Raw genomic sequence first — 22,778 nt, 5'->3', positions numbered from 1 at the left:
TCACAATTAATCACTGTTAATAATCACAAGGTCTACATATTGATGCTTGACACTGAGAAAAAGCAATCAGTGACGCTAATGCGATGAAAAGACTGCTAAAACCATAACTGCTCACTGTTGTCACTTTGAGTACTTACATTCAATCCGCTGAATTCCACTTTTCACACTCCCCTTTGATGTCGGCAATGTAAACAAATAAACGAATGGCGACAGGATCACGTCCACGCGAGACTATCTAATTGTTAACAAAACAACTCACAACAGGGTGTACCTTCCTCTTTTGTTGTAGAACGAGGAAATCTACTGTCAAATGGTCACATTAGATTTATTTAAAAAACACAATGACAAAACTGTCTATTTCCCGTGAGTGTTAGCGAGACGCCATCTTGTTTGGCGGGTAGGAACAAATTTGTTTTCCTAGCAATTATTTTTCAAAACTTTAAGCATAAGATGGCTGCGTCGTGTAAACTTTGTCATGGCCACCTCACTTTCCCCAAAAGCACTCGACGAAAGAATTCGCGACTTGGAGAAGAAAGCAGAGAACGGATGCGAGCAACTCGGAGTACCTCGGATGTGTCAGGTAAGACCGAGGGTATTTTATTGTAAATAACGTTTAAAGAAATATTGCGTTAATGACAGAAATCCAGATAGATTATAAAGTTTATCCCGCGAATGTATATTTTCGCTCGTATTATTTTTAAATGTTATCATTAAATCTAAGTAAAATAGGCCTGAAAAATAAGTTTGTTTATATTCCATTTCAATAGATCGACATGGTATAGAATACACCAAGCTTGTATTTGTAAGTAACTATCTTAGTACTAACCACAAGTATTTATTTAAGTTTAAAGGGGCAGACTTTTGATTTTAGTGCTCCTGTTAATAGTGAATTACGATCTGCATCAAAAAGATCCGCCATATGTAGTGGTTCACTCATGGGTTTACTGGGTATTGCAAGATGTATTTCACCAATTCAGATATATTTTAAAGAATGATAAAAATGATGGGCTTTTACAATGCCAACATTTCGGTGTAATTTATTAAATGCAATCCTGGATCATTAGTGAAATGAAATTGTTTACCCCCAAATTCGCTCAGAGGGGTCAGATGTGTTTCTGAACTATTTGAGGCAAACACTAAATTCATATAAGAAACTGTTAGCTCTGCGTAGGATACATTTAAAATTTCATGTAATTTTTCAATAATTTAATACATACGTGTTGAGCATAATCATATATATATACCTGTTATATTTAACGTATTTGATTTAATCTTATAGGCTGTTGTGAGAAAAATCTGGACACGACTGCTCCTGGAGGATCACCCTTGTCTATCGAAGGTATGTGCTCATGTTACTAGGTAATTTCACTTTGAATATTTCATTAATTCACTTCCCTACGTACGTTTTCTCAAAATGAAAAATACATGAAAGTATCATTTGCAAATGGATTTGAATAGCCGGTAAACTAAATCAGTTTAACATTACACCTGTGTGAAATTGCCATCAAACTGACCCCTTGATTTTACAATGCTTAATTGCTGCAAGGTTATGTCATGTGATATAACTAAACTTCTTTTATCATGATCTTTATGTCAGTTGTTCACTTACCGGTTGCATAACTTTGGCAAACAGGATGTACATAGAATTTGCACGAAATAACACAAAGGATGGTTAGCCTTTTTGGAAGTTATTTTAAAAATCATTTAACTACAAAATGGTAAACTTTCAGAACAATATATGTATTCAAAGTTATAAATCTGCAGTTTACTTGGTTGTATAATTTTCACTGACGATCGTTAATTTTAATAGACATTGTGTTGAATGCATGATTGAATGAAGTGCAAGAAAAATGACATTTGTTTTTATTTCAGTAAAGCCGATGACGAGGACTCTATGAATATAGTAGTCAAAGAAACAAGTGACTATATTACGACCAAGGATGGTCAATAGGATCTTGTGAAGGTAATTTTCACTCACCTGCCTGTCATAAATAGTTAATGATTTAAATAATAGTGTAAAGACAGATTTATGGATGTTAACTTCAGTAACCAAGCCAGCATGGCATATATAAATACCTTTGCGTAACAGATGAACTAAAATGTGTGAAACATGCTGTATAGTACTTTAAACATTTATTTTCAGAGGCGCTTTGTAGAGTGTGGCGGAACAGGCGTGATGATCTCAGTAGACAAGAAACCGGAAAGAAAGTGTCACACAGAACAGCAGCAAAAAAACAAAAAGAATGAAATCCGTAAGTATATCTATTCGAATAATAACATGTAACAATTCTTCTCATTACAATGTGTGACAGATTCTAAGTTCCGGAAATATACATTTAAAATGTTTATGGATTATTGCTTTTTACATTCTTAAGATATGTAACACATGATTCAGATCATAATTTCATAAATCATAACATAAGAATCAAGTCAGTTAATGGTGATATATAAACATGTTATTACACTTCAGTGACTTCATGTCACTTCAGAGCAACAGATTGTGTGTCCATAAGAAAATAGGATATGTCATTAAATGTGATGAACTGCTTAACTTGTGTTGGGGTGATTAATGAAGTAAATAATTTTTCACGACACTTCCTTTTTAATAATTTGCAATCCATCTTGGCATTATGGTTTATCTGTTGATTGATTTTTGTTTAATTTTCAGAAAATTGCACTGCGCATGAAAAGCCTGAAAACTATTGACTGGCCAGATCGACGAAAGGAAAGGGTTTCAACTATACTTACCTTGGAAATGACTTCACCAGTTGTGAGTGATGAAGAAGATGCCAATTCATTGCTCTCTTACCCCTTTACCTGGGAATCTAAACTCAAGATGTCTGCACTGGACTCAGCCACAATTTTCAACGCCACCACCAAAGCTAAGGCCAACATGAAGACCAGGATGCGGCATCCAACCACAACGACAGAGATATCCGCTCAAGGATGCCCAAGTGGGCTAGTAAATAGCTAATCGATCACATGAACGTAATTTTATCTGTGATCAATTAAATTTGAATTATTCTCAATGTAAAACTTTAATAGTTTTGATATTCTGATTGTATTTCAATTAATACAATTTTATTCAATCTTAAGTTTTATCCATTTTCCAAGAGACCTTTATTTACTTTAAATACATTTTTTGTACTTTCAATGTAACCTAAGTTCTTTATTGCATTTTATTTCATTGTTGTATTGTATTACATGGTGTGTGTTATTATATGTTTAGCATTGACTGACTGGGGTGTGTTTTTCTGTGTCAGCGTGAGGAGGTGCAGGAGGAGTCAAGGGATGCAACTGTTATAGCATGTTTTTAGAAATATTTTTGTCATAAGTGACAAATATTGATCTGTTATCTAGTGCTATATCATTTTATTATTCATTAGATATATGTTTGATCCATATTTGTCTGAAAATAAAACAGTGAATCTTATTGTATCTTTTGTTTTTCTTTATGCATACGTGATGATTGTACACAAACTCCTTATATTGTCTTTGCCAACCAGGAGTAACAAGAATGTTATATGCAATGACACACATTGAATGACTCCTGTGAACCCGAGTAAATGAAATGCTGTAGAAAGTTTTCTGGCAACAGAAACTCTGCGGAAACCAGATGGAGTCTTGGTAACTGAAACTCTGCGGAAACCTGATGGAGTCTTGGTGACTGAAACCCTGCGGAAACCTGATGGATCTCTAACTTAACTGAAACTCAACGGAAACTTGTTGGAGCATGGGTAACGGATACCGTGCGGAAACCCTTAGAAAGTGGGTAATTGACAGTTTTCGTCATTGCGGAAACTCAGTGTAAAAGAACGGAAACTCACTGGATTCTTGGTGGAAACTTAAGTTTCAGTCCACTTTCCATCAGGTTTCCGCACTGCGGAAACCAGGTTATTTTTGCTGTGTAATTTTTTCGGCAATGGAATTGTTTATCTCTTAAATTTCTTGTAAATGAATGTGTTAGGATAGCTAATTATATTCTCGCATATGCACAACTGGGTTTTACCGTAAACAATGTGTTTCATTACGAAAATATATCTAACTTCGTTGCATACCTTCATAGCAACATTGTTACAGCATACAAGCTAGCGAGCGGGCCGCCAGCTGCAAGCCACTGTCGGCTTGCCGACTGTAGCCACAGACGGACCGATGATGTCGTGTTATCTGGGTGGCTCATCTACCCACTTACCATCGGTATTCTTGTGTTTTGTTTTCAGCAGCTAATCCTACATAGGCTTTGCCCGATTTTAAAAGTAAACATTCTTGTGTGGACATCCTGTTACGGATTCCACCGAATGACAAGTTAGACCGATGCCATTTGTAATTTCCTTCCTAGAGACGTGCCGGACACAAGTTGTTTTTCCAGAATATTCTGCCAGACACTGTCATTTATAAATGTTAAACAGGAACAGGTGAATTCACTGACAAATAAAATGAATCATGTTTATGTGTCTAGGGTGTGAACGGAAACCAACTGTGCCTGATGTCTTAAGGTCTATTGTATTCTGTTTGAATCCTGAGAGTTGTTCAGATTGTAAATGTTAACAAAGTGCAGTCACCACTGTGTCACGTTACTGGAGAGAAACCTTGTTTTCTTATTCTTATACCAGTCCATCCAATTAATATACACACATCGATACAGTGTTTGTGGCGACTTTCTCCGAAAACATTCACTAACGACTTTAGGGTAGCCTACTTTTCGACTTCCTATCACCTACTATAACCCTTTACGGATAAATGTAATCCGCAAATGCATTTTATTAAATATATATGGCTGAAAGTTACTTACAAGCCTTCATAAAATATTAATCATGAACCTCAAACCTAACTTTGTCAGTGTTTACCTTCCTGAAGTACACATTACCGTTGTCATGACATCAAATTTTACCGTCACTGCTGTAATATTAATTCTCTATCTGATCGGCTTTCAATGAACATATGATAGGCAGATGCCTTCCATACCAGCCTGCAGTATTTCATACAAGACATTGTCAGGATAGGGATCGTCCCATGGCTGTATATGTTGTCAACTGGTGGAATCATCGGGAATATATTTTGTCATGTCGGTCTTGGAACATTGTTCTATTATCACTTTTCATACCACTGGATAACAAACAATTTTTAAAGTCGACGGATAAAAATTGGGAAATCTAATAGACAACCTTCCCATGAATAGATGTTGTGAAAGCTACATTGCTGTACTCCTTCGTAAACACTTGAGTCTCAACCCATTTTTGGGGGTCAAACATTCTTCTTTATTCTGACTGTGTATTGCACCGCGCCAAACTCACAACTCTTTCCCAAAATGGAGTTTTCTCCGTTTCTACATCATAAAAAACGGAAAAGTGACATACTTGACCGACCAAAATCCGTGTACTGGTAAGAAACATGTATGAAGGGTTGACAAATCCGTCACAGTCTCGAAAAGTTTTCTGTCGAGAAAATAAACAGGTTTGGGGACTGAACGACATTTTGTTCTGTGGGAGGCGCGTTACAGTCCCGTCATTGGTCACAGACGAGTACAGCAGTTTCAAGAAGGATAAATCAGTGGGAAGAACACGCCACCTATACATGTCATACACTAAATCATTTCAATAAATTTCTTTAAAACTTCATTTATTCAAACGATCTACTTGTTTCAATATATGTCCAAAGTGCACCGAAATTCTATCCCCTTAGTCCATGTAATGTATTCAGCTAACATTCGGTGCATCCTCTCTTATCATAAACCCCGTCCGGGCAGGACCCTTAATTCTGTTAACTCGCGAGTTTGGGGAATCAGCTCGCTTGGCAGCTAGGAGGTGTAATCATACCAACCCACACACAACACGAGAACCTGAGTAAATAAACAAGGAGTTTATTGCGCCACAGTCACAGGATGATTTTTACATGATTAGGTACAAATAATTATTGGATCATATTGAAACGGTAATCAGGTGTCAAAATACATTATCATTATAGGCCGATATACAAAGTACATAATCATCATACGTCGATGTGCACGACACATACTACTTAAATCGAGATACATTTCTAACACATAACATCAACACAATTTCGTTCATACATCTTATAATACTAGCATATCCAAAACAACATTACGCAGTACATAATGAAATACACAGTGTCGAACACACTCTATACATTATACCAGGATCATTCAACACGGGAAAGTATTTACTCATAATACAATAATTTAAACAATACACGACACGCTCCACGACAGCCACGAAACCACTATTATCAAACAGACAAACATGAACAGCAATACAGGGAGCGAGTTGGGTTTTACACAACAATATTTCAGCAATAGCTTGGGACACCAGAAATGGGCTTAACACATTGTGCCCACGTGGGGAATCGAACCCGGGCCTTCAGCGACGAGCAAACACTCTAACCACTAGGGTACCTAGCCGCTCCTGAACAGAGCAATAGAGAGTAATAGTCTAAAATATATTAACGACCACGTTCCACCTAAACATAACGACCTTGCCAAGGATCTTAACATGTGGTCACGATAGCAAAAATGTATTGCAGAAAACATTGAACAGTAATGGTAACGATTTGCCAAGGTAGAAGAAAGTAAAGGGTCTTACCTGAGTAAATAAACAAGGAGTTTATTACGCCACAGTCACAGGATGATTTGTGACTGTGGTCGTCCCTGTTTTATACCCTTTCCCAGTTGTCATAGCTAATCGGGTTTACTGATAATATTGCTGATAAGTTGTTGTATCTAAATCCTATTGCCTAATTCGAGTACCGATAACGTACCTACTGCGAAGTTAAGTTACTCTATCTGTCAGAATTACATAAAGATTTTCATAACGTATTTGACCACAACGGCGTTGACAAGCGAAAGACATGATGCATCTGCTGACACATACAAGATATTGGTCTTGGACATTCGATATCAGTGTGACCACGAGTGAAGTACATGATAAATTGGATTAGCCTATCTCTATCTGTTGACACTTACAAGATACTGGTCTTGGACCTTCGTTATCAGTGTGACCCTTGGCAGACTGAAGATGTGGCACGTGTAGCATTTCGATATTTCAATAAAATATTCTGTTTAGCTATGACAACTGGGAAAGGGTATAAAACAGGGACGACCACAGTCACAAATCATCCTGTGACTGTGGCGTAATAAATTCCTTGTTTATTTACTCAGGTAAGACCCTTTACTTTCTTCTACCTTGGCAAATCGTTACCATTACTGTTCAATGTTTTCTGCAATACATTTTTGCTATCGTGACCACATGTTAAGATCCTTGGCAAGGTCGTTATGTTTAGGTGGAACGTGGTCGTTAATATATTTTAGACTATTACTCTCTATTGCTCTGTTCAGGAGCGGCTAGGTACCCTAGTGGTTAGAGTGTTTGCTCGTCACGCTGAAGGCCCGGGTTCGATTCCCCACGTGGGCACAATGTGTTAAGCCCATTTCTGGTGTCCCAAGCTATTGCTGAAATATTGTTGTGTAAAACCCAACTCGCTCCCTGTATTGCTGTTCATGTTTGTCTGTTTGATAATAGTGGTTTCGTGGCTGTCGTGGAGCGTGTCGTGTATTGTTTAAATTATTGTATTATGAGTAAATACTTTCCCGTGTTGAATGATCCTGGTATAATGTATAGAGTGTGTTCGACACTGTGTATTTCATTATGTACTGCGTAATGTTGATTTGGATATGCTAGTATTATAAGATGTATGAACGAAATTGTGTGGATGTTATGTGTTAGAAATGTATCTCGATTTAAGTAGTATGTGTCGTGTACATCGACGTATGATGATTATGTACTTTGTATATCGGCCTATAATGATAATGTATTTTGACACCTGATTACCGTTTCAATATGATCCAATAATTATTTGTACCTAATCATGTAAAAATCATCCTGTGACTGTGGCGCAATAAACTCCTTGTTTATTTACTCAGGTAAGACCCTTTACTTTCTTCAACCTTGGCAAATCGTTACCATTACTGTTCAATGTTTTCTGCAATACATGTTTTGACATTCACTGTGAAGATCCAGGCTAGAACTGATTTCAGCAACTCATGGTTAATGTGAGAGCTGATTCTGATTGACAGGGATTGAGTGGTCAGGCTGGCTGTACTGGTTGACAAGTCAATGTAACCCAGCTACACTGCTTCCAATGACAAGAGAGAATAAAGTTTGAAATATGTTGTCAAGGTACGTAGGCCCCAGGCGTTCAATGGGTAACCTGGTGGGGTTCAGGAGGAAAACCAGGTGATGGGGGATGAAGCCTCTTTGAAGCTTATGCATAATTCTAAATTCCCTTCTCAGAAACGTCACTGAACATGATCTGTTCAAAGCTATTTGTGTGATTGTAATTGGTCAAAACGGTCATGAACCAAATCTGGAATGAGATTTGTCAGTTTTGTCATGATAACACAGTCATGAGATCAGTAACAGAAATGGGAGTCTCAAGTCAGTGGAGCCAGAGTTTGGTTGGCAAATGAATAGATCGATGCACATGATGTCAATCATTGGATTGTCTGGTTCAAACCGTTGTATTGCTGTAACATATTAAGTGAAGCATATGTCAGCAAATTCTGATATTCAGGATTTTACATTGACAAGAATTTTTGACTGAAACCACTGGTGCTAAAAGATTTTGGAGGTTTTCGTTCCGTATTTTGAGTTGTGTAACTGTATCTTGCCACAGAGAAATCATTCAAGATGTTTTGGCCAATTATTGTATTGGAAACACAGAGGCAACTGTAAGACTGTGTTGCCATGAACTGGCAGAGTGGGTGTGAATGTGTTGTGAATGAATTGCAAGTATGATTGTGATGATCGATAATGTGTTGTTAATAATTACAATGCTTTATTGCCATTCACTGTGGATAGTCACATATCATTTGAAGAATTCTAAATAATCACTGGAGTATTGTCAATAGTTGCTGAAGTATTGTCAACAGTTGCTGAAGTAATGTCAACACACACATACACATTGTCCACTTTCACTGAAGTATTGTCAACACACACATACACATTGTCCACTTTCACTGACGTATTGTCAACAATCACATATTGTTCACTTTCACAGAAGCATTGTCAACTATCAGTGAAGTACACGATAAATTGGATTAGCCTATCTCTATCTGTTGACACTTACAAGATACTGGTCTTGGACCTTCGTTATCAGTGTGACCCTTGGCAGACTGAAGATGTGGCACGTGTAGCATTTCGATATTTCAATAAAATATTCTGTCATAGAATCCTTATAAAATATTGTGCATTTCCACCATGTTAATAATATCCCCCCGTTCGTTTTAAAATTTCGCCCCGAAAATTTGCATGAAGAAATGACACTATACAGATTTACACAACCAGAGATGGGTAGATAGAGATAGCAGGTAGTGTCCCTGCACGTTTCACAGAGCCGACAGGCAGTATGTACCCATGATGATCTATCAATATATACGCACAAAATGGGCGCTTTAAAATTGGATGCAAACAGGAGGCAATTCTGAATGGCAATAGAAAGGAAGAAGGTAAGGTGACAGCCTTACCTAAAGAAACGTCAGTGATGGTAAGCCCTGGCATGTCGACATATAATTTAGGACGAAGAAAACCTACTATCTGGAGATCGGTGATGTTCACCGGAGCCTCTATGTTGTATTGCGTAATACATTTGGTCAGTCGGGCAATGGGCATGAAAATGCATTTGGGACCATTTGTTATGTACGGAGTCTTCAAAGGGTGGTGGTGAAGTAAACAATGGTTGGGAAAAGGCGACTCTCAGGATACAGAGGATGTTAAAGATGGGCCCCCTTCCTCAAAACAAAACACAAGAAAATGTGAGTTACTGAATGTGTACACCAAATAGAACAACATATAGGGTTTGGGTGAAATTGTCCGGGCAATTTCTAGCACTTTAGAACTATGTTTGATCTAGATGGTGTTGACATAATTAAATTTAGGTATGAAGGACACATCCCAAATCCCCGTGATCTACGTTATCTGAAGATATTTATAGGTAGCTCGTGGAATATGCCAAGCAATGGGTCTTCACAACATATGTATACGTTTACATGTAGCTAATGATAAATCAGGAATATATCATGTCCACAATGAGTACTTATAAATTTGATGCTCACATGCTCAAAAAGAACGATATGAAAATGTAAGCATGAAATCACAGGGTACTGATTAACTCTTTGAGAGCTATTATCTAAAGCGATGGGTATAGACATACAACGTATGAGAAAAATCCTTGAAACCGGGAGTCTGGTTTGTATGGGAAGACTCGGATCCCGCAGATAACGTTGATCTGCACTAAATGCGTAAATGCGTAGGGCGAAAGACGTAGGACGTAGGACGTAACCATATCATACCGTAGAGTAAGAACCTAGCCGATTTCAACAACTTCTCTGATAAAAATTTATGTCTGATAACATCACATAGATTGCAATACGTACTCAGTATATGAAACCATGACAAACGTGAACACGACGAATCAATGACCGGAGAAGATACAACATAAGTACTAACACACCTCACATACACAAGAACGTCCTTGAAAAATTCACGTGCACAGTTGACATTGATAGTCAGAACCAAAGTTCACAGATATTGTCACAAACATCGGAAGAAACTTATAGATGATTCTTGAGGTATGCCGCTTTTGACTTGATCTTGAAAGTTGATTCACTCACTTGATTGTTGGGTCCAGAAGGAGTTGATTTGTTGGTAAACGGCTGACATCTTGATGATGTCCGGATTGTAACGGTTTCTGCGTCTGGTCTCCTTCTATTGTTATCCATGATGACGATCGAGGTGACGCTGTCTTTGTCGTCCCTCATGTCAACCAGCTACCGGTGCTTCACTGCGAAGTGGACAATGTAGGACGTAATACCCACATACATGACTGGAGGGGTTCCTGTAGTGTTGGGGCCCGGGGCAGTGGGTTGTGGGATCCTCCAGTGCCTTGTCCGTTCCACCCGGTTCTTGGTGGAGTCAGGGGGTCGTCTGTGGGTGGGTCGTCTGGGTCCTGCGTCCGTTGTTGCCATGTGTGTGGGTTGGTGAGCCGCCATGGTCACCACTGGCCCTCCGCCGCCCATCAAGAACGAGCTGAAGTTTCAACTCGATCAGCAGAGGTGCCAGTGGCACAACCAACCCACACAACACACGGGACCCTCTGAGTAAATAAACAAGGAGTTTATTACGCCACAGTCACAGGATGATTTGTGACTGTGGTCGTCCCTGTTTTATACCCTTTCCCAGTTGTCATAGATAATCGGGTTTACTGATAATATTGCTGATAAGTTGTTGTATCTAAATCCTATTGCCTAATTCGAGTACCGATAACGTACCTACTGCGAAGTTAAGTTACTCTATCTGTCAGAATTACATAAAGATTTTCATAACGTATTTGACCACAACGGCGTTGACAAGCGAAAGACATGATGCATCTGCTGACACATACAAGATATTGGTCTTGGACATTCGATATCAGTGTGACCACGAGTGAACTACACGATAAATTGGATTAACCTATCTCTATCTGTTGACACTTACAAGATACTGGTCTTGGACCTTCGTTATCAGTGTGACCCTTGGCAGACTGAAGATGTGGCACGTGTAGCATTTCCATATTTCAATAAAATATTCTGTCATAGAATCCTTATGAAATATTGTGCATTTCCACCATGTTAATAATTCTAAAAAGCTATCAGTACATGTCAATTAACACCTCCCTATGTCTGCGAATCTTACGTATGCACATGTGCATGGGCCAGTGACCTTGCACAATGTGGCGTAATGGCCCTGTGTATAAAACCCTGACTGATATGGTCAGTCGGAGAGACCACTAAACAAGACCAACCAGCGAGACGAGCCACGGGAACCAAGCAGGATCATCGACATAGGTAGTAGACTCATTGCATCTAGTCGGGGTGTCGGCCAAGGCCGTCGTCCAACCCACGATTGCGTCGACAATGAAGAATCGCCGTCGAACTTCTGAATGTGTGTAGGTGACAGAGCGGGTCTCCACATCGGGATCATTGGCCACTCAGTCCTGATGTGTGTTCTGTCACACGCAACATATGCCATATTTGGGATTTCACTTTCTTTGTAAAGTACAAATTCTAGTACTTTTTTGGTTGAGTCCCATCCGGGATACGAACCCGCTCCCCCAGAGTCAGACACCTAATCGCCACCACACAAAGTACGCAGTCTAGACTACCAGTTGTCCGACTTCCATTTTTGTGGAAGTCGCGGTGGCTGAGGGGGCTAGGCGGCTGACTTTGTGTGGTGGCGAATCACTGGAAAGCACTCGTGCGAACATCACAAATAATCACCTGTGTATCCTATCCCGTCTCTTGTGGAGATACATCGATGTATCATGGACCCTCCCGATATAAATATGCTGATATATTGCCTGAATGTGTTTTGTATCAATGCATTCGAGTAGTTGCCGATGCAAACATCACTGGTGACGATGAATGGTTACACCAGTAGTCAGGATACGGCCCGCGCTGGTTCCACCAGTCGTTTGTTAGCCCTCGGTGTGAACAGTGAAAACAGGGCAATGTATATGATAGTTTCTTAAACAACGTCATCCAATTTCGATCATAAAACGTCAGACTTTAGCTCCCGCTGGGTACAGAAGTTTCTGGACCATGTGTCTTATTTATGGTAAACACATCTATCCCTATTTCGGGTTATTTACTCATTCAACCAAATGGACCATAATAACAATGCATTTCCTGAAACCGCCTGTGGTTGATTATAGACATCAGACCTTCTTCATCACTGCGATGATACGTTAAAGGTAGATTCGTTTGGTGTGAAATGCAGCAGTATAATGTGTGCACTACAATGTTCGCCTTTATGCTTAAATCTACACATTTATATATTTCCTTCCTGTGAAGACCACATACAAAACAATCAAACACTGTTCTTTGGCTATGGCGCATTATTGTTCAGTTATCAGAACACGCCGGAATAGAACTTCAGTGTGATGCCAAGGTCAAGGTGTGTAAAATATGTACTGGTTTGATTTCTCCTCCATGCTCTTTCATGTTTAATAGTGTTTCTATGACGAATAGATAACAAGGAATATAAACTATTTTTAACATAACATTGAATGTACATGTATTCCTCTGAAGTACACAGTTTGAATCGGGAAAGATTACCGGCAATGTCATCTGCGCAACTGTCAAAGCTTGAAATTTCAGTAACAACCTGGCCGACTGCGTTAGACAAGCATGTGCATTTTGTTTAGTATACATGTACCCACATGTCTGTGAGCATTACATGTTCTAAACTGGTTTCGAATCCTAGCACGATCCCCCATGAGAGGGATGCCAAGAACACGATATTCTTCATCGGTTAAGTATAAAGCCTCCTCCGGCCCTACTTGAATGGAACAGAATACTGGACTATAGAAGTTACCAGATTTTGGCGGGGGGATTAGATAGATATTCGCCATAGCAAATGTCCATGGATTCGACAGCGACCCACATAGGCACACGTCATGTTATGTCACGGAGACACGTCCTTCTCATGGTTGAGATTTCCTTCGCGGGAGAGAAATGTGCACTGTTGTGAAAATGGTAGATTTAAGGTGATTAAATGTCGAAAAGAGTAGTTTAAATAACGGGACCAATAAATGATTCACATACTAGTACTCAATAGGGCATATGTGATTTTTATGTTATTGACAGTATGACCGGATATCAAACTTCGGGGCTAAGTGGGTGTGGCATTACTCAAATGGTACGACTTTTCACACATTACTTTAAGAAAGTACAAGTGCTAGTTCGGCTAATGTCCTGACACGATTCACACCTATATGCAGTATTTCCAGAAATTATTGAGACAGTTGTTTCGTATAATATACATAACAGATACGTATGTGTAAATGTTGCCATCTCAAATTTATTTGTATAGTCAACCATGTTCAACATGACTTGTTTTGCCCTTTGAGCAAGTGTGTTGCAAAATGACGAATTATCCTCAGATACATATTCAATATTGCTGAGGACATGTTCAACTGAAATGACTCTTGGAATGATTGAAAGCTAGTGCTGTTCAAATATGATCCGCAATGCTATTTAATTTTTCTTTAGAACAAGAATATTGTTGTATTTCAATGTTTTCGTTTGCAACATAGCAGCTATTCATACCGATGCAGAGATTATCTACTCCCATATCAAGTACGAAAGCTGCAGCGATTATAGGTGATAATATATCAATACTAGCTGCATCAGATGCGTTTTTGTTAGTATAGGCTAAGTGTCAACAGCGGCAAGGGCATACACAACTCCTTGATACATTTCATAAAAGCCGATAAGAGAGTCGCGCTCCCTCTCTAGTTGATGCTTTAGTTCACATAATTGATGTAATCTAAATCCATGAACAGTGCCTGTTCAGATATCTGTTGCGGGACACAACTCCACGTTCTAATATTTATTACTCAAGTGTATATTTAAATGGTTTACGGAATGTGTCCACATTAAATTAGGTGTTCATTACAGACAAAAATATATATGTGAATTAAATGCTTCCTCAACCCAACTTGAACACCGGCAAGGTTTGCAAGGACCTTCCTGTTCTATGTGTTACACAAATACTACACTGTTGACCTTCGTGTCTTTTAAACCATTTCAGACTTGGATCTGGTAATACAGCGATGAAATCTCAAGGAGTATCCACAAGAAAGAATTCAACCAAAAGCCTTGTTGTATGACCTCTTAGTTATTTAATACATCAATGAATTGTGTCATTTAAAATATTATCTCTGAGTTCTGGATAATTTCTGATCATAGGGGGTACTCATCGGTAGTGAAGCAAGAAATGCGCTCTTTCATTTTGATAAAATTTACATACCTCTTCACGCCACTATACTGCCTATCACATCTGTCATAAATCATATGGGGCTGTATTATAAACCTCCCTCGACTTTGTGCTATTACTTGTTTTGAAGACTGATATAAGTTTGTCTTGCTTTTGTAAAATATCACATTATTGAAAACGTCCATCATATAGCGCTTCTTGCTATTTTGGCGCTTTTACCCAGCTGGCTTTGGAGAGTGTGATTGCCAGCATGAACCGTGTATTCCTCACAACACGAGGGTTGTGGGCTGGGGTCGAGTAACCCGCGCAGAGCACGTGTATTTGCCCGTGCAAGGCAAGGTGTCAGTGTCATGCCATGCAGCTGATTTCAACAATAAATACACAAAACTGAAATTATACCTAAAGCATATCTTCGGTCGATTTGTAAGCTTAAAAAAGTGTTAACCATCAGGAAATGATCATATTTAAAATACTTACCCTCCGGATTCTAAAATCTCATAAAAACCCTGTAGCATGTTTTATCCTACATAAAGGTTTGTTTTTCTTTCATGATTACTATCATATAACGGTGTTAGTACCTGTATCGAAACGTCGCAGCCATTGCAATAAAGTAGTTGACTATCCATAGAACTTGGTTTGACTCCAACATGAATACCACTTCCGCAGAAAATTAGTGGCACAGACGTCTTGAATATAGACGGCAGTGTATACTGCTGCTACATGGAAAATTGAGAATGAATGGGAAATCTTACATTATGAGGTTACTGACAGAACCGGCATATTTTGTTATATCGTAAACTAAGAACCAATGGGAAATCTTGCATTATGTGGTTACTGACAGAACCGACATATATTGTTATATCGTAAACTAAGAACCAACGGGAAATCTTACATTATGAGGTTACTGAGAGAACCGACATATTTTGTTATATCGTAAACTAAGAACCAACGGGAAATCTTACATTATGAGGTTACTGAGAGAACCGATATATACTGTTATATCGCCAACTGGGAACCGACAGGAGGTATTAGAGTGCTGACACACCCGATGGCTGGATTGTAACAAAATGGTCCTGACATATGGGCTTGCATTATGACGTTCACTCCCGTTTCACTTTCTATAGGCGTGTGGTTCTTGTGTGTCGATGCGCTGACTACTGTTTTCATACATATGTTTTCTGGCGGTGAGCTCGATATGTGGTCAGTTCCACACTGTGATGACGATGCAGTTTCAAGAAAACGTATACATTGTGCAAAAACTGTTATCACGGAACCAAATTGTAAAACAGTCACACTAAGTTGGTGGTATTCATAGAGGATACTAAACGACCTTCCGTGTAATATCATTTCTATTAAATGAGTTAATGATTTGGTATCAAACGAGCGAAATCTTTAACGAGTTTAATAAAAATGATATTTCACGGAAGCGAGTTTAGTATTCTGTTTATTACTCGCCAACATAAATTGGCAGAAACTGCCGCGAAATATGCATGTTATTACTTACACGCGTCCCAGACATCCCCGTGGTCAACTCTTACAAGCACATGTAAATGAGTTCTAAAATGCGAATGAAATCATTAAGGGAAAACAAGAAGTTACCTCGTGTGCTGCTCAGACACATAGTGGAATGAAACACGTACATGCGCACACCACATTCTATCCTTGTACACATGCGCATACAATTTTCTGTTTTGAACCAAAACGCGACGCGCGACGCGCGACAATGCGACAACGCGACATTTCGTCAAAATGTCGCGTTGTCGCATTGTCGCGTTTTAGTCAATATGTTATAATGCATACTGTGGTCAATCGTTTAACAAAGCGCGACGCGCGACAATGTGACAACGTGACATTTCGTCAAAATGTCGCGTTGTCGCGTTTTAGTCAGTATGTTGTAATGCATACTGTGGTCAATATTTTAACCATGTGCGACGCGCGACAATGCGACAATGCGACAACGCGACATTTCGTCGTGCGGTTTAGTCAATAAGGTACAATACATACATTGGTCAATATTTTAACAAAGCGCGTCGCGTGTCGACGTCGAGTGTCACGTTTTATCATTTACGGCGGAACCTAAAAACTGTCTCAAGCACGGTTATTTTTATGTACTTTTTAAGAACTGAGATACTCGTGAATCGAACTCAGAACAATGATAAATGAACGTCCATGTTGCCGTGAAGTGTGTGGGTTAAGAGGGCGTGGTTAATGGAATGGCGAATTCAAACTGTCATGATTCAACAGTTTCATATGCACATAAACAGGTGTTTTCGTAAGTCAGACCCCCAGTGTGGTTCCTAACACAAAAGTACCCTGTTAAACTTCTGTATTATAGAAATCAGTTTAAGGTACAACTGTTTTATCTCGCAGTGTCACTGCAAATTCAGTTTAGTTTTCATCAAAAGTATATTGGTTCCCCAGCAAATGAAGATGTACTCATTGTTGACCATGACATGTCTTTGTCATATATCACATTATGGGCATTTTCCATCATCTCAGCCACCTTCAAAGAAGGACCTTGACGCTAATCATTACGAGAACTGGAATAATTGCCATTTCGATTCCAATAATTCTCAAAGTTTGAAGTGAGTTTTTATAACCTTTGAAATCTTCATTATAAAATCTAGTGGGCAATTGTGAGTGAGTGAGTGAGTGAATGAGCTTAGTGTTACTCCGATTTGTAGCAACATTCCAGCAATAGCACGTCCGGGGACACCAGGAAAGATAGAGCTGTATGGTACGAGGAATTCAAATGGCTTTAACATTTCACACAATTTCAAGTGCAATCAAGCATGATCTTTTAACCAAGAGTTGCTGAGAAACTACTGTTTGATCAAGGTTTCAACAGAGATACCAGGTTTTCTGGTATGCACGAGGGCATTTCAATTACACACGTAGATCATTTTGTGGAAAAGTTTCTGTCTCTTAGTATTCTTTGCTTCTCATTTACAATGGTTATTTACTGCAACAACGGAAACAAGTTCACACCATGGATGTAACGGTTTTCTTATGTCTAAAAATACCATCAAATGTACTTCCTTCAGATTCCTATTTGTCCCTGCTTGAGGTGTGTACAAGTCACGCAGGTTCTGCATAATATTTATATCATCGTAGTTTGGTATCATGACTGTTTTGGATGTGATTTTTTATATGCCCAACTGCCAAAGAGTTCGGTCCTTTGATATTGCGGGAAGAACCATGAAGCGAAGGTATTTTGAGAAGCGTGGTGTGCGTGCGTGGGCGTGCGTGTGCAAAGGAGTTCAGACTTCAATTATGCCATTGTTTAAACATTTAAACAGATATTATTAAAATATTATCACAGCATTAACACTATCATCTTTCATTGAGGCATGACATGCATTCTCTACACATACTCACTTCTCACGGCCCAGTACTAAATAGTTAGTGGATATTAGTGAAGATGTTATAGATGTCGTTTTAACTTCATTCAGTAGAAGGTCCTTTTTTATTTTGTAGTTTCAAATATTGTATTTATTCCACCAATAGGTCATCTAATGCACAATGCTAAATTTCCTTCTCATGATCAGATCAGAAAGAAATCAACCCGGGATGAAAACAAAGTCCGTTTATTACAACATTGACAAGAACAGTTAATTACGAGTCACACATGATCTCTAGTGGAGGTGAATCAACAGATGTGCTATTTCGGAAGACATTTCTTCAGATTCAGTATTTTCTTCCTTTCAAATGATTCGTCAATCCCGAAATCTATAAGATCGCCATCTGTGAGTTGAGACAACAAATCTCCATCAATGCCTTTTTCCTGGAATAGTTGAATGTGTTTTGCTAGTTTCTTCTCCCGCAGAAGGCCAACGATGTCTTCTTCTGTGATGTCTGCAAGCTCTGAAAATGTAACCACATGTGTACTTATGTTCCCTAATTGAAACCAAATTAACCAAACACTGTCTCAGCCTACGTCGAAACTTCACTGCTGTTTCGATAGTATTATCAAATGTATTTACACATGATCTCTTTTAGTTTCAGTATGTAAGTATGTGTACTTACGATTGGAAAACATTCGTGTCTTCAGTAAGATGCACGAATATTTCCTTATCCGTTGGCACCTACTTGATCATGGAAGAATAGAATATATATTCGCAGTAACTATCTGAAAGCAGATTGACTGCAGTTTTACCTTTTCCTTCGAAGTGTGCACTGTGTCCTGACCTTCCACCTGTGAGCCCTCCTTGATTCACAGATGCACCTCGCATGTCCTGTCCACCAACGACACCTTGGGCATTTTCAATGTTGTAGGTTTGCTGCCTGTTTTCTGGAAAGCCGTATTAAAGCGATATACAGGCGATGTTGTTAAGGCTTGCATTGTTTGCAGATAAAAACTATCGAGTTCATCATCTGCTGATGTCAAATGATTGACTGACGCATCAGACATGTTATGATGACTTCAAATACACATTGGTCAACTCTCTTCAGTTTTGAGACAGATGAGCAGTCTGCATGTGTAAATGTTGTGTGCCGTCAGTTAGGCAGGACACGCCCATCTCTGATGGTGAATCATGAAGACATGGTCATAGTATATGCACTTATGCAGGCGTGCAATGTTTGCAGATAAAAAAGCTATTGAGTAGATCACTACATTCCATGTCTAATCATTGACTCACGCGTCAAACATGTTATGATGACCTGATTTCACTGCATTATGTTGAGCAAGCCTACACACCCGTGATTCAACAAATTCATGTGCACATTAACAGGGCTTTCAGATAAATATTGTTCTTGATGTTTTCGCTAGCCAGCTCGAAAACACGATCAGGGAACTTCAGTGTGATTCCTAATACAAAAGTAATCCTTTTAAAAGTTTGTATTGTAGAAATGAGGTAAGGATGCAACGGTTTTAGTGCTCTCAGTGTAATTGTAAATTCAGTTTAGTTTTTATCAAAAGTATACTTGTTTCCCTGCAAATGAAGATACACTAATTGGTGAACAATGAATTACCGAATAAAGAATACATATCTTTGTCATTTATAACCTTAGGGGTATTTTCAATCATTTCAGTAACCACCTCAACACGATACAAACACTCAAAACACATAAACTACTTCAGAGACCATAACGTATTAAGTACTGAGTGAGTTAACAACCTTGATTATGTGTCGTCGTGAGGGTATTGCCCATCCCGCCGTGGACGATACCAGCAACATTGGACCGTTCCACTCTGCCTCCTGTCACTCCAGTGACCGTGATATTATGCTTGGACATTTTGTTCCCTGACTGAACAAATATTGAAAGCGGCATGAGTGAGTGAGTGAGTTTAGTTTTACGCCGCAATCATTCCAGCTATATGGCGGTAAAAGCAATATGACAAATTCTTTTCAACGTTAGAGCATACTTTCGTGACATTTCACCTTCTGGATTTCAGTGAAGGACTTTGATATCATTACGAGAACTAGTATTATTGTCAGTTCGATTCCAATAATTCCCAAAGTTTGAATTGAGTGTTTATTCCCTCTGAAATCTTATGTGACCGAAATATAACGGAAAGAGGTGAGCATAGCTACTTCAATATCTGTCTTCAGAAACTGTCAGGAGTGAGTGAGTGAGTTTATTTTTACGCTGCACTCAGTAATATTCAATGTATATGGCGATGGTCCGTAAATAATCGAGTCTGGAACAGACAATCCAGCGGTCAACAGCATAACCATCATTCTGCGCAATTGGGAACCGATGACATGTGTCAACCATGTCATCGAGCCTGACCACCAAATCCCGTTAGTCGCCTCGTATGGCAAGTATAGCCGCCTTTCATGGCAAGCACGGGTTGCTGAAGGCCTATTTTACCCCGCGACATTTTCAGAGGCAGAAATAAGCGTGTTGTGAAGTTTATCGGGGAAACATGTTTAAAATTGTTGGTGTTAAGAGAGACCGCTTCACGAGCTTCTTAATTACATCTAAGCAAATTCAGGGTGACGAAATTTTCCCCACAGAGCTGTATGGGACGCGGAATTCAGATTATTGGTTTTATCATTTCACACAATTTGATCTGCAATCAAGCATGGTCATTTAACCGAGAATATCTTAGAAACTGTTTGATCAAGGTTTCAACAGAGATGCCAGGTTTTCTGGTAGGCACAGGGGCATTTCAATTACACATACACAATTAAAGGTAGAAGTAGGTTTACATCAAGGTGAATATTGTTTGTTAAAGGGAGAAGTAGGTTTACATCAAGGTAACACAAACTGAATACTTTTATTTATTCGAACAGTCAGAAGTCAGAGAGAGGTAATTTGCTGAAAAGGGACAACTAACATTTCTTAATAATGAATGATACTAAGTACCGTCAGAGCATTTATTCAAATACCTTAAGCTTTGTTAAATATTTGAGGTGCTTGCTCCCAACAGAATCTTTTCAGGCGGTTATTCTGGCTCTAATTCCGTCAGTTTGGTTTTGTATAATATTTATATCATCGTAGTTTCTTATCATGACTGTTTTGGATCTGATTTGAATATGCCCAACAGCCAAAGAGTTCGGAACTTTGAAGAAACATAAAGCGAAGGTATTTTGAGAAGCGTGGTGTTATGTGATGTGTCAGGCATTGTGAGTTACCGTTCGTCATTGCTTTAAACATTAATAAAACAGAGGTAGTTTGAGAGTGAGACAAACCTACCTTGATGCTCATGGGCGTTTGTGTTAGAGTCCTTCTATCGCCAACCCGCTGTTAAATACTTTTACACAGTGACATGGATCTATATATGGTCATATTTCCGAGAATACATCCCATCAAGTGACGTCATGACATGCCCTTACCTTATCATTGGATGATTATAAATAGATTATATGGAGCTTTGAGTTTTCTTTTCCGGGTGGGTTTATCGGTTTCAAGAAAGTTATCACAATCACACAAGATAGAACAGGTGTGTAAGGCAGTTGTCAATTTAAAGAGTGAGAATTAACAGCAAATGCTCTGTGGTAAACTCTACATACGTCTTGTGGGTTGGACCGGGCTGATACGATTGCCTCTCATGCAGCAAATAGACTATTGATTGTTAAAGGGAGAAGTAGGTTTACATCAAGGTGAATATTGATTGTTAAAGGGAGAAGTAGGTTTACATCAAGGTAACACAAACTGAATACTTTTATTTATTCGAACAGTCAGAAGTCAGAGAGAGGTAATTTGCTGAAGAGGGACAGCTAACATTTGTTAATAATGAATGATACTAAGTACCGTCAGTGCATTTATTCAAATACCTTAAGCTTTGTTAAATATTTGAGGTGCTTGCTCCCAACAGAATCTTTTCAGGCGGTTATTCTGGCTCTAATTCCGTCAGTTTGGTTTTGTATAATATTTATATCATCGTAGTTTCTTATCATGACTGTTTTGGATCTGATTTGAATATGCCCAACAGCCAAAGAGTTCGGAGCTTTGAAGAAACATAAAGCGAAGGTATTTTGAGAAGCGTGGTGTTATGCGATGTGTCAAGCATTGTGAGTTACCGTTCGTCATTGCTTTAAACATTAATAAAACAGAGGTAGTTTGAGAGTGAGACAAACCTACCTTGATGCTCATGGGCGTTTGTGTTAGAGTCCTTCTATCGCCAACCCGCTGTTAAATACTTTTACACAGTGACATGGATCTATATATGGTCATATTTCCGAGAATACATCCCATCAAGTGACGTCATGACATGCCCTTACCTTATCATTGGATGATTATAAATAGATTATATAGGGATTTTAATTTTCTTTTTCCGGGTAGGTTATTGGTCTCACGATTGTTACCACAGTCACTTACGATAAAAGAGGAGTGTAAGTCAGTTGTCAATTTGAGAGTGAGAATTAACAGCAAAGGTTCTATGGTAAACTCTACATGCATCTTGTGCGCTGGACCCGGTTGATACGATTGCCTTTCATGCAGTAAATAGACTATTGATTGTTAAAGGCAGAAGTAGGTTTACATCAAGGTGAATATTGA

At 38.9% G+C, this 22,778-nt stretch overlaps 2 protein-coding genes across 2 annotated transcripts in view; both read right to left on the bottom strand.

Moving 5' to 3' along the window:
* The window catches only part of LOC137268572 (uncharacterized PPE family protein PPE62-like), a 64,013-nt gene extending 42,414 nt beyond the window's left edge, over window positions 1-21,599 (bottom strand). The window contains exon 1 of the mRNA XM_067803146.1: window positions 21,474-21,599. Within this exon, the coding sequence (XP_067659247.1) occupies window positions 21,474-21,485 (12 nt within the window). The 5' untranslated portion in view covers window positions 21,486-21,599. The remainder of the gene's footprint in view (window positions 1-21,473) is intronic.
* Window positions 18,400-20,078, bottom strand: LOC137268574 (ankyrin repeat and SAM domain-containing protein 6-like). Its single transcript, XM_067803151.1, has 3 exons — window positions 19,949-20,078; window positions 18,985-19,119; window positions 18,400-18,692 (listed from the first exon to the last, which is right to left on the bottom strand). Exons 1-3 carry the CDS (start codon window positions 20,064-20,066, stop codon window positions 18,490-18,492), a joined length of 456 nt encoding a protein of 151 aa, XP_067659252.1. The 5' UTR covers window positions 20,067-20,078; the 3' UTR covers window positions 18,400-18,489.
* Window positions 21,600-22,778: the final 1,179 nt, after the last annotated feature.

This window comes from Haliotis asinina, chromosome 16 (genome assembly GCF_037392515.1).
Source record: "Haliotis asinina isolate JCU_RB_2024 chromosome 16, JCU_Hal_asi_v2, whole genome shotgun sequence".
Classification (NCBI taxonomy): Eukaryota; Metazoa; Mollusca; class Gastropoda; order Lepetellida; family Haliotidae; genus Haliotis; species Haliotis asinina.
This window is presented reverse-complemented; position numbering and strand designations above follow the sequence as displayed.

Coding starts and splice junctions, on each gene's coding strand:
- LOC137268574 (XM_067803151.1), bottom strand. CDS start 20,066: ATGTCCAAGCATAATATCACGGTCACTGGAGTGACAGGAGGCAGAGTG. Junction 19,120..19,948: donor CACGACGACACATAATCAAG/GTTGTTAACTCA, acceptor ACGGCTTTCCAG/AAAACAGGCAGCAAACCTAC. Junction 18,693..18,984: donor TGCACACTTCGAAGGAAAAG/GTAAAACTGCAG, acceptor TTACATTTTCAG/AGCTTGCAGACATCACAGAA.